This window comes from Bufo gargarizans, chromosome 11 (genome assembly GCF_014858855.1).
Source record: "Bufo gargarizans isolate SCDJY-AF-19 chromosome 11, ASM1485885v1, whole genome shotgun sequence".
Lineage (NCBI taxonomy): Eukaryota > Metazoa > Chordata > Amphibia > Anura > Bufonidae > Bufo > Bufo gargarizans.
In genome coordinates this window covers 74,317,830-74,330,311 of record NC_058090.1, presented here as the reverse complement: position 1 = coordinate 74,330,311, position 12,482 = coordinate 74,317,830, and the positions used below count along the sequence as shown (strand labels likewise).

Sequence of the window (12,482 nt, the reverse complement as noted above, 5' to 3'; positions counted from 1 at the left end):
GTTCTGTGGTGCAGTGATAAGCTCCTCCCTCTGTGTTGCTCTGTGGTGCAGTGATAAGCTCCTCCCTCTGTGTTGTTCTGTGGTGCAGTGATAAGCTCCTCCCTCTGGGTTGCTCTGTGGTGCAGTGATAAGCTCCTCGCTCTGTGTTGTTCTGTGGTGCAGTGATAAGCTCCTCCCTCTGTGTTGTTCTGTAATGCAGTGATGAGCTCCTCCCTCATGGTTGCTCTGTGGTGCAGTGATAAGCTCCTCCCTCTGTGTTGTTCTGTGGTGCAGTGATAAGCTCCTCCCTCTGTTGTTCTGTGGTGCAGTGATAAGCTCCTCCCTCTGTGTTGTTCTGTGGTGCAGTGATAAGCTCCTCCCTCTGTGTTGTTCTGTGGTGCAGTGATAAGCTCCTCCCTCTGTGTTGTTCTGTGGTGCAGTGATAAGCTCCTCCCTCTGTGTTGTTCTGTGGTGCAGTGATAAGCTCCTCCCTCTGTGTTGTTCTGTGGTGCAGTGATAAGCTCTAGGTTGCGCTGATTTGTCAGTACTGATCATGTGCTGGATTTACAGCATTAGTGGGTGGAGCTTTGCCCAAGTTCATCAATATTCATTACTATAAACAGTTGTAAAATGGCCGCCCTCATCGCTAACGCCCAGGCGGTATTATTGCGCCATTATTTTGGTGGGCAGCAGCAGCACATGGAGACATCATCCCTGACATTAGGACATGAACTATGGGGCAGATTTATCCAAACTGTCCTTGTTATCCACAGCAACCAATCAGAGCTCAGCTTTCATAAGCTATGGAGAAATGAAAGCAGTGCTGTGATTGGTTGCTATCGGCAAAAAGTCCTGTCCTGCTGTGGGTACATAACGACGGATGATGCAAGGCTGAAGAGCGCAGTATATCATGACTCTGGTCTGACTGAAATCTCTGACGTGACGCCATTTTCTCTTGTCTGGATATAGAAGACATAAGAGAGGACAACATGCCAAGAGAGAAAAGACCACACACAAGTAAGGCCTCATGCACACGACCGTTTTTTTAAGGTCCGCAAAAACGGGGTCCGTAGGTCCGTGATCCGTGACCGTTTTTTCGTCCCTGGGTCTTCCTTGATTTTTGGAGGATCCACGGACATGAAAAAAAAGTGCGGAGCCAAACGGATCCGTCCTGAATTACAATGCAAGTCAATGGGGACGGATCCGTTTGACGTTGACACGATATGGTGCAATTGCAAACAAATCCATCCCCCATTGACTTTCAATGTAAAGTCAGCAGTCTCTTTTATACCCCCGGATCGGAGTTTTCTCCAATCCGATGGTATTTTAACTTGAAGCGTCCCCATCACCATGGGAACGCCTCTATGTTAGAATATACCATCGGATTTGAGTTAGATTTGTGAAACTCAGATCCGACAGTATATTCTAACACAGAGGCGTTCCCATGGTGATGGGGTCGCTTCAGGTTAGAATATACTACGAACTTTGTACATGACTGCCCCCTGCTGCCTGGCAGGTGCTGCCTGACAGCAGGGGGCAGACACCCCATGTATTTAACACATTGTGGCCAGTGCGGCCGGCCCCCCCTCCCTCCCCTGTAGTACTGTAGATTCATTGTTGGCCAGTGCGGCCGCCCCCCCCTCCCTCCCCTGTAGTACTGTAGATTAATTGTTGGCCAGTGGGCCCCCCTCCTAATTAAAATCTCCCCCCCTATCATTGGTGGCAGCGGAGAGTACCGATCGGAGTCCCAGTTTAATCGCTGGGGCTCCGATCGGTAACCATGGCAACCAGGACGCTACTGCAGTCCTGGTTGCCATGGTTACTTAGCAATTTTTAGAAGCATCATACTTACCTGCAAGCTGCGATGTCTGTGACCGGCCGGGCGCTCCTCCTACTGGTAAGTGACAGGTCTGTGCGGCGCATTGCTTATAGCACAGACCTGTCACTTACCAGTAGGAGGAGCGCCAGGCCAGACACAGACAGCGCAGCAGGTAAGTATAATGCTTCAAAAAATTGCTAAGTAACCATGGCAACCAGGACTGCAGTAGCGTCCTGGTTGCCATGGATACCGATCGGAGCCCCAGCGATTAAACTGGGACTCAGATTGGTACTCTCCGCTACCACCAATGATAGGGGGGGAGATTTTAATAAGGAGGGGGGCCCACTGGCCAACAATGAATCTACAGTACTACAGGGGAGGGAGGGGGGGCCCACTGGCCACCAATACATTTTTAACTGGGGAGGGAGGGGGGGTGCCCCCTCCTGCCTGGCAGTACATGATCTCTTACAGGGGGCTATGATGCAGCACCTGAGGGGTTAATTGTGAGGATCACAGCCCCCTGTAAGAGATCGGGTGCTGCCAGGCAGCAGGGGGCAGTCATGTACACAGTTCAAAGTATATTCCAACTAGAAGCGTTCCCATAACTATGGGAACGCCTCTGTGTTAGAATATACTGTCGGATCTGAGTTTTCACAAAGTGAAAACTCAGCTCTGAAAAAGCTTTTATGCAGACGGATCTGCGGATCCGTCTGTGTGAAAGTAGCCTACGGCCACGGACGCGGATGCCAATCTTGTGTGCATCCGTGTTTTTTCACGGACCCATTGACTTGAATGTGTCCGTGAACCGTTGTCCGTCAAAAAAATAGGACAAGTCCTATTTTTTTGACGGACAGGAAGTCGGTAGTTAGTCTTAACGGTAACGTTCTTTCCAGGAGTCCAACATGACAGCACATGGGAGGATGTCCAATCCAATCACTGTTGGGACAGGAAGTGAAACAGATTGAAAGCCCCCCCCCCCCCATCCCTCCAATCTCCAGTGTCTTCTAAATTACTACACCGGATGGATGCAACACAATTTTATTACTAATATGATAAGCAATGTTAACATCACACTGAATCACATATTAGGGAGGGAATTAGTAGTGCTGTCATGTTGGACTCCTGGAAAGAACGTTACCGGTAAGACTAACTACCGATTTCCAGGACGTCCCCCATGACAGCACATGGGAGAGTTACCAACTTAGCCATCAGGGAGGGACCACAGCCTGTAGAACCTTACGCCCAAAGGAAAGCTGACGATTGGACGGTAGGTTCAACCTGTAATGTTTACAAAAGGTGTTATAACTTGTCCAGGTGGCTGCCTGACAAATCTGATCTATAGAGGCGTTCGCCTTCTCCGCCCAGGAAGCTGCGACTGCCCTAGTAGAATGTGCCCTGATAGAGATAGGACAGGGACTATCCTGAAGACGATATGCTTCCACAATTGTTGACTTGATCCACTGTGTCAGAGTCCTTCTAGTCACTTTCTTCCCTCTTCCTGCTTTACCAAATTGCACAAAGAGGTTTGAGTCCTTCCTATCAGGATCTGTTCGGCGAAGGTATGCAAGGACTGCCCGACGGACGTCCAGGCAATGGAATTTCTCCTCTTCCGGATCTCTAGGAGAGGTGTAAAAAGAAGGTAAGAATATTTTTTGTTCCCTATGGAAAGTAGAGACGACTTTAGGGAGGAACGCTGGGTCTAACTGAAGAATTATTCGATGCGGGCAGACTCTTAAGAAAGGTTCCTTCATGGATAAGACCTGAAGTTCACCAATTCTGCGTGCTGAAGTGATGGCTACCAAGAAGGCCGTCTTCCAGGAGAGCAATTTTAACGGAATGGTGTCCAAGGGTTCAAAGGGCATCTTACAGAGGGTATCTAGAACTATAGATAAGTCCCAAGGAGGAACAGTCTGTCTCAGAGTGGGTTTTAGTCTGGATATAGCCTTTACGAACCTCTTTATCCAACGATGCTCTGCTAGTGGGTAGTCCAGGAAGGATGATAAGGCTGATATCTGCACCTTGATCGTGCTAGGGCATAGCCCTAGGTCAAAGCCCCTCTGTAGGAAGTCAAGAATCTGCGTGATGGAAGGAGTTGATCTGGACGGATGTGTATCAGCCAACCAGGAATTAAATCTGATTCAGATCTTCCTATATATAGCATTTGTCACTGGTTTCCTACTTTTTTGTAGTGTGGAGATTACAGCATGTGACAAGCCTTGCCTGCTCAGCATTCTCCTTTCAGGATCCAGGCTTTCAGATTTCACTTTTCCAGATCCGGGTGGAGAAGGGACCCCTGAGTGAGAAGGTCCGGCTTCAGAGGGAGTGATATTGGTTCTTCTACCTTTAGCCTGTCTAACAGGGGATACCAGCTCCTCTTCGGCCAGGCTGGGCCTATGAAAATGAACTTCCCCGAGCTCTCGCTGATCTTCCTCAAGGTGGCCGGGATAAGCGGGATTGGCGGGAAGGCATAAGCTAGATCCATGTCCCATGGTTTTGACATGGCATCTATCCCCAGAGGATCCCCGCTGGGATCTAGGGAAAAGAACTGAGATGCCTGGGCGTTTTCTTTAAAGGCTAGGATATCCACCTGGGGGTACCCCCATTTCCTGCAGATCTGGTGAAAGACTTGTCTGTTCAGCATCCATTCTCCCGGATGGAATCTTCTTCTGCTCAGGTAGTCTGCTGTAACATTGTCCTTCCCTCTGATATGGAGGGCTGAGATAGATGGGATATTTTCCTGTGCCCAAAGGAAGATTTTTTCTGCGACCTCCTGCAGGCCTGGGTTCTGAGTTCCCCCTTGATGCCTTATATAGCAGACTGTATTATATTGTCTGACAGAACTTGAACGTGGTTCCCTTTTAAGAGAAGTTCTGCTGCTTGGAGAGACCTTAGTACCGCCATTAATTCCCTTACGTTTGAGGAACGCTGACTCTCTGCCAGGGACCATGAACCCTGAAAGAGATGATCTTCTATGTGTGAACCCCAGCCGGTCATGCTGGCATCGGTCACCACCGTCAAACAAGGTCTTCTCAACCAGTGAACCCCTCTCTGTAGGTTGTCGGGAGTTATCCAACAGTTCAAGGACTCTTTTATGGACATTGGGATCCTAAACTTCCTGTCTAGAGACCTCTGGTCTTTGTCCCACTTGGTGAGGACTAGACCCTGAAGTGGCCTTGAGTGGATCTGGGCCCACTGGACCATCTGTATACAGGATGTCATTAGGCCTAGTATCCGCATAGCCTCTCTGATGGAGCAGAGGTTTTTTCTTTGGAAGGAGGATATTTCTTCTATGAAAGCGTCGCATTTTGAACCTGGAAGGAAGGACATCTGTCTCTGGGAGTCCAGAAGGGTGCCTAGAAAGATCTTCCTTTTGCTTATGCAAAGATCTGATTTCTCTAGGTTGATAATCCAGCCTAAATCTTGTAGAACCCGTAACGTCGTCTGCAGATGGTTCCGCAGAAGGACCTCTGAGGATGCTGTCAGGAGGAAGTCGTCTAAGTACGGGACTATTGTTATTCCCTGTTGTCTCAGGAACGCCATTATCTCTACTATTAGTTTCGTAAAGATGCGTGGGGCACTTGAAATCCCAAATGGAAGACATTGGAACTGGAAGTGATGCACTATGCCGTCTAACGTCACCGCGAACCTGAGGAACTGATGATTGCTTGGATGAATGGGGACATGATAGTAGGCATCTTTGAGATCTTTGAGATCGATGGTGCACATCAATGCCCCTGCTGGAATCAGTGGAACCGTTGAACGTATTGACTCCATCTTGAACCTGAAATATTGGATCCATCTGTTCAGGAACTTCAGGTTTATGATAGTTCTTAGTGAACCGTCTGTTTTTTTTTTACCCAGAACAGTTTGGAGTAGTGGCCTCTGCCCTGTTGGGGTCTTGGAACAGGAACTATTGCTTCCATTGCGCAAAGTTTCTCCAAGTCCTGAACCATCTGGTTCTTTAGAGATGGAGACTGGGGAGTGGTAACACAGAATCTCTGAGGGGGAGGACGACAGAACTCTATTTTGTACCCCTCTCGTACCGTCTGAAGTACCCAGGGGTTCTGAGTTACTAAAGGCCACTGATGACTGAAGAACCAAAGTCTCCCCCCCACTGGTCTGGCGTCATTTATTCTGGTAAGAGGAAGTGTTGGGTTTGAGAAGGAACCCCCTCCCCTTCCCACCTTTGGGGTAGCTCCACCTGCCCGATTTGCCTTTCCCTCTACCTGAAAAATTCTGTGACTGTCCCTGGCCTGAATCCCTCCGAAAGGACTGAGTCTTCTTAGACCTCTCTTCCGGAAAGCCCTTTTTTCTGTCCGCGGCACTCTCAAGGATTGTATCTAGGACAGGGCCAAACACATGTGAACCTGAGAAAGGGATCGAACAAAGTTTATTCTTTGACGCTACATCCCCTGACCAACTTCTTAGCCAAAGGGCCCTTCTAGCCGAATTTGCCAGGGTGCTGTTTCTAGCTGAAATCCTGATGGATTCGGCCGAAGAGTCCGCCAGGTAGGCCGTAGCCATCTTAAGAAGGGGAATGGATTCTAGAATGTCCTCCCTTGGGGTTTTTAGTCTACGGTGGTTTTCTAGCTGATTCAGCCATAACCCCATAGACCTGGCTACCGAGGTGGCAGTAATGTTGGCGTTAATAAGAGCAGATGAACACTCCCAGGCCTTCTTAAGTGGCCCCTCCGCCTTCCTATCCATAGGGTCCTTTAAGTTTGAGGAATCTTCGAAGGGGATGGTGGTCTTCTTTGCGACCTTCGCCACCTGAATGTCTATCCTGGGAACTTCGTCCCATAGTTTAGTATCCTCAGGATTAAAAATCAGCCGATTTTTTAATTCCCTAGGCATAACTAGCTTCTTTTCGGCCTCCTTCCATTCCTCCAGAATTATCTCCTTCAGATGGGAGTTTACTGGGAATAGGCGAGTCTTTTTTGCCCCTAACCCCCCAAACATCTCGTCCGGAACGGATATGGGAGGGCTAGCTTCCTCTACTTGCATGGTATCTCTAACCGCATGGAGGAGGGCGTCTAAGTCCTCAGTAGAAAAGTGGTCTGAAGAGCCGGAAGCAGAGATGGTGTCGTCCTCAATCTCTCCGTCCGAGACTTCCTGATTATCAGAATCAGAGTCCTCCTGAGTCCTCCTTCTTTTTGGGGGAGGGGAGTCAGGTTGAGAAGGAGGTGGCGGAGGGTTTAGAGAAGAAACCGTAGCCTGTACTTCTTCACGAACGATATTCCTAAGTTCTGTGAGAAAGGACGGCTGCTCCTCCTTCATTAACCTGGCAATGCAATCGGCACATAGCTGCTTCTTGTAAGATATATGCATCTTTTCCCCGCAAGTTGCACACTTTCTCGGTTTCCTTCTGGGGTCTTGGGAAGCAGACTGCCCAGAACTCTTTTTATCCTAGAAAAAAATCAGAGAAACCGTGCTCAATGACTGGGGAGAGTACACCAGGGTATAAAGGATAAAGACACTTACATGGGCTGCAGCAGAGGGGTCAGACACAATCTCGGATTTGGCTGACGCTTGGGGCTCCATGGTGGCTAAGCAAACACACAGCCGCTCACAACTTCCCCACTGGGGCTTACCTCCACCTCTGCTGCCGCGCTGCTCCGTTCTTATAAGGGGAACTCAACCCCCCCGGGGGGAGGGAGTCAACCCCTGAGCGCGAGGCCGGGCTTCCAGGCCTCCAGTGCTTGTGCTGGGCGCCGCCATCTTGTTTCCGGCTGACCCGGAAGTGACGTCATGATGCGACGACGACGCCGTTGGGAGCGCGCCGCTGAGCCCAGAGCTCCCGGAGGAGAAGCGGCATCAGCGTCCCGCCTGCCGCCGTCCCAGGCAGGTCGGGACAAGCTAGAGAACCCCCGGAGGGGGAGCTAGCGGGGCCGTACGGGACGCCGCCCGACCTGGCCTGAGAGGGGAGTACCGGACCCCCGACCCGACCTGGCCCCCTGGTGCCTAGGTAAGCACCCGATTCTTAATACGATAACCTGCTTCACCCCCATCCCAGTAGGGACAGGAAGACACTGGAGATTGGAGGGATGGGGGGGCTTTTAATCTGTTTCACTTCCTGTCCCAACAGTGATTGGATTGGACATCCTCCCATGTGCTGTCATGGGGGACGTCCTGGAAACACGGATCACGGATGCGGCTGCAAAACGGTGCATTTTCCGATTTTTCCACGGACCCATTGAAAGTCAATGGGTCCGCGAAAAAAATACGGAAAACGGTACAACGGCCACGGATGCACACAACGGTCGTGTGCATGAGGCCTAAAGCGAAGCATCTACCTACCGTCTACCTACAGCACTGGCCCGAAGGGGCATAAGGGAGATCCAATAACCGGACCATACCCCTGAACCAAATACAGACCCCAGACGGTAAAGTAAAGTAATATAGGGCCCTCAGACCCTAAGGTGATACCAGCCCCAGACCGGACCTCTGAACCAAATACAGACCCCAGACTGGACCCCTGAACCAAATACAGACCCCAGACCAGCCCATATAATCTAATACAAACACCAACCCAGAGACCCTAAAGTAATACAGACCCCAGACCGGACCTCTGAACCAAATACAGACCCCTGAACCAAATAGAGACCCCAGGCCAGACACCCTAAAGTAATACAGACCAGAGACCGGACCACTGAACAAAATACAGACTCCAGACCAGCCCATATAATCTAACACCGACTCCAGCCAGGAGACCCTAAAGTAATACAGACCCTAAGGTAATACAGACCCCAGACTGGAACCCTGAACCAAATACAGACCCCAGAACCAAATACAGACCCCTGAACCAAATACAGACTTCAGGCCAGACACCCTAAAGTAATACAGACCGCAGACCGGACCTCTGAACCAAATACAGACCCTACACCAGCCCATATAATCTAATACAGACTCCAGCTCAGAGACCCTAAAGTAATACAGACCCCAGACCAGACCCTTCTAAAGCAATTCCAGACCCCAGACCAGACCCTTCTAAAGTCATACAGAGGAAACTCTTTTAAAGTAACAGACTCCAGACCAGCCCCTTCTAAGGTAATACAGACCCCAAACCAAACCCTTCTAAAGTAATGCAGATCCACATGGACTAGAGACAACCTAAACCAAAAGAGATCCCAAACCACTTAAGTAATGCATACCCAGACCATAAAGGCTAGTACAAGCACCCTGAAAAAATACAGACCCCAGACCACATAGATTAATACATTCTTTAGACCAGACCCCCTAAATAAATACAGACACTAGACCAGACCTTTAAAAAAGCAGATTCTAGACCAGATATGCCAAAATAAAAACAGGCCTCAAACCTAACCTGCAAAATGAATACAAACCCCAAACCAGACCCCCTGAAGTAATACAGACCCCAGACCAGACTCGCACATCTCTTCATTCCTACATGTTATAATCAGCTTCTATCTTGGGAACTGTGGCAAGAGGTGGATTCACTAATCCTGGCTGATGTAAGTGAGCTCTAGAGCTGCGGTGAGCGATGCGGCTTCCTCAAACAGCTGATCAGTGGGGGTGCTGGGAGTCGTACCCCCACTAATCTCATACTGATGACCTATCCTGAGGATAGGCCATCAATATGAAAATTCTGGACGGCCCCTTTAAGTCACACCCCTCTCACCTTTACGAACAAGTTTATCATTATGCTCCTGTACTGGTGGACGGAGGGGGTCACTTATAAATTACAGGGTATATGGCCCTCAGCCCTGACTGGCGGTTCCTTCTGTCTTCCAGCTCTGAAGCGGGTCTGTGCCTCCGTTCTTCCCAACATGTGCTTCAACTTTCTGTACAGCGACAATGAAGAATTCAAGGTCTCAAAGTTCTTCCTAGGAGCCTCATTTGGAGCCATCCTAGGACTTGGTAATGTTGAGATGTCCGAGAAGGTGATGGGAGGAGAGTGTATTGATGATGAGCAGACTAGACATGGACGCCTTATACCTGCAGAAGGCATCTTTTCATCCAGTCCTTATAATAAGATGTCTGCTCTATATATGTGCCTGCAGGTGTATACTTCTTGCTTGTGCATCCGATGAATATGCATGAGGAAAAGAAGATCAACATCATGTACGGGCTATCAGGTAAATAAACCGGCCATTGTACCGTGCTGCACCTCACTGAAAATCTCCAGCTCACCTCCATGTTACTGATTTCTAACAACCCAGCAATTTTGGTCATCTTGACTCTTTCAGAGCAGGAGAGCCCCGTCTATTTTTCCCATTGGGCCACCAAAACCCTCCTTACTGCCGCTGCCCGGGTACATAATATTGCGGGAACTATAGGGCAAGTCCAGGCAGCATATTGAAGGCGTGGTGTTGTGGCCCACATCTCATCTCCTAGGCCCACTTCTCCATATCCATATTAGAGACAATTGGAAGAGGACAGAAGGTGGCAGCTATTGATGGCCACCACAGAGGGACAGCTTCTGGGGAGGTATTATGTGCTGCACTGTGGTATTTGTTTTTTTGGGATGGTATTCTGTGCTGCACTATGGTATTACTGACCCTGCCAACTTGTATTTGGCCCCATCTACTTGTGTTGCTTCACCTTCTGTCAATTTGAACCCACTTACAACATTGGGACCTTTTGTTTAGCTTTTTTACGTTCCCAATCCACCCTGATGCAGCGTTCACAACTACGTGTTGGGCCTGGTATCTTAGAAGCCCCAACGGCCCTTCTGACACATGGGAACATATTAGTACTATCAGGGGTAGGTGGGGGCCCTGGGGCAGATTTTACACTGGGGCCCAGACACTTGAGGTTACACATTTATGGCTACTGGTTGTCCAGGAGTAGGGACACATGACTGCTTTAATTCAAAAACAGCGCCTTCCCAGTCCACAGGCTGCAAGTGGTATTGCAATTCTGGGAGTGACCATACCCTTTACACATAATCATACCCCATTTAGAACAAGCCACGCCCCCTCTCAATGTGTGTTTGGGCACCTCTGCCACACACTGTTGATCTCCAGGAGGTACAGAAATGCTTCTCCGGCACACAGAAGTCTGTGAGGTCTCCCTTTGCAAGTATGAGTTGATGGGCACAAATATAGGACATTATATTCTTCAGGTCTATTCCTTCAAACTCTTTTTTTCATCCGTGTCCTTCTTCAGGGACATTTGCTTTTGGATGGGCGACCTCTTCCTACTTTCGCTGCTCCACCCTTATTCTTGTTCCTAACCTTCTGGGGAAAGAAGGCCGGACGATCATAGTCATCGGTGTGATTGCCTCAATCTATGCAGGTAAAGATGTCATCTCTATTGATTTCCACTCATGAGATGATATGATTAGGGACATGGCCACACAGTGATTTTTTTTTTGCAGGGCCAGTTGCAAATATACAGAAGAATGTTGAAGAAATTGTAAGATCTGTGAGCTGCACTGTGGACCTACAGATAAACCACACTAAAGTGGTCTGGAAGGAGATGACAAAGCCCATGAAGAAGATCGTCCAAGACCTGGTGGTGAGTGAGAAGTTTTATGCTCTGGGATGGAGGAAAACTTAAAAGGGTTGGCCCAACTCAGACATTGGGGGGCATATGACTAGGATATGCCCCCAATGTCTCATAGGTGCGGGTCCTACACCTATACTTAGAACGTAGCCCGCAAAGTCCCAGTGGGCCCACCGCACAATTTGCCCCCAATGTCTGAGAAGAGACAACCCCTTTTAAGGGTTTGTCCGACCAGTAGTTTCAAACAAATGGTCACAATGGCATAAAGAAAATAAAAGAAGTGATACCTCATCAATCCTCCACTGCTCCTATTCCGATGCTTCCCAGATACTCAATAGTCTCTACTTCCAGGAAAGACCACTCAGCTAATCACTGATTGAGGTGGGTCACCACTGCAGCCAATGATTTTCTGAGTGGTCATTTTCTGTGTTTCAACAGGGACCAGGAAGTGGAGACCAGTAGTAAGTGTGACCTGGGAAGCATTGGGACTGGAGCAGTGAGGCAAACATCACTTCACATCTATAGGAGTAACTCCTTGGCACCAAAGTACCAGCTATAAAATGACCACCAATTATCGGCCATCATTTATAGTATTAGTTTCCTTAAGGCCTCATGCACACGACCGTTGTGTGCATCCGTGGTCGTTGTGCCGTTTTCCGGGTTTTTTTCGCGGACCCATTGACTTTCAATGGGTCCGTGGAAAAATCGGAAAATGCACCATTTTGCAGCCGAAACCGTGATCCGTGTATCCTGTCCGTCCAAAAAATATGACCTGTCCTATTTTTTTGACGGACAACGGTTCACGTACCCATTCAAGTCAATGGGTCCGTGAAAGAACACGGATGCACACAAGATTGGCATCCGTGTCCGTAGGTTGCTTTCATACAGACGGATCCGAAGATCCGTCTGCATAAAAGCTTTTTCAGATCTAAGTTTTCACTTCGTGAAAACTCATATCCGACAGTATATTCTAACACAGAAGCGTTCCCATGGTGATGGGGACGCTTCTAGTTAGAATACACTACAAACTGTGTACATGACTGCCCCCTGCTGCCTGGCAGCACCCGATCTCTTACAGGGGGCCGTGATCAGCACAATTAACCCCTTCAGGTGCGGCACCTGAAGGGGTTAATTGTACTATCATATCCCCCTGTAAGAGATCAGGGCTGCCAGGCAGCAGGGGGCAGACACCCCCCCCCCCTCCCCAGTTTGAATA

General features: G+C 49.1%; 1 protein-coding gene across 2 annotated transcripts; it reads left to right on the top strand.

The window, feature by feature from the left end:
• Positions 1–316: 316 nt before the first annotated feature.
• On the top strand, positions 317–11,548 carry LOC122922125 (E3 ubiquitin-protein ligase DCST1-like). 2 transcript variants are annotated; one of them, XM_044272613.1, is made up of 6 exons: positions 317–841; positions 949–996; positions 9,551–9,676; positions 9,820–9,894; positions 10,928–11,056; positions 11,139–11,548. In XM_044272613.1, the coding sequence occupies exons 2-6, from the start codon at positions 969–971 to the stop codon at positions 11,318–11,320; spliced, it is 540 nt and encodes a 179-aa protein (XP_044128548.1). In that variant the 5' UTR covers positions 317–841; positions 949–968; the 3' UTR covers positions 11,321–11,548. The 2 variants fall into 2 exon arrangements, with proteins under 2 accessions (XP_044128548.1, XP_044128546.1); XM_044272611.1 differs by having other exon boundaries at positions 317–996.
• The last annotated feature ends 934 nt before the right edge of the window (positions 11,549–12,482 follow it).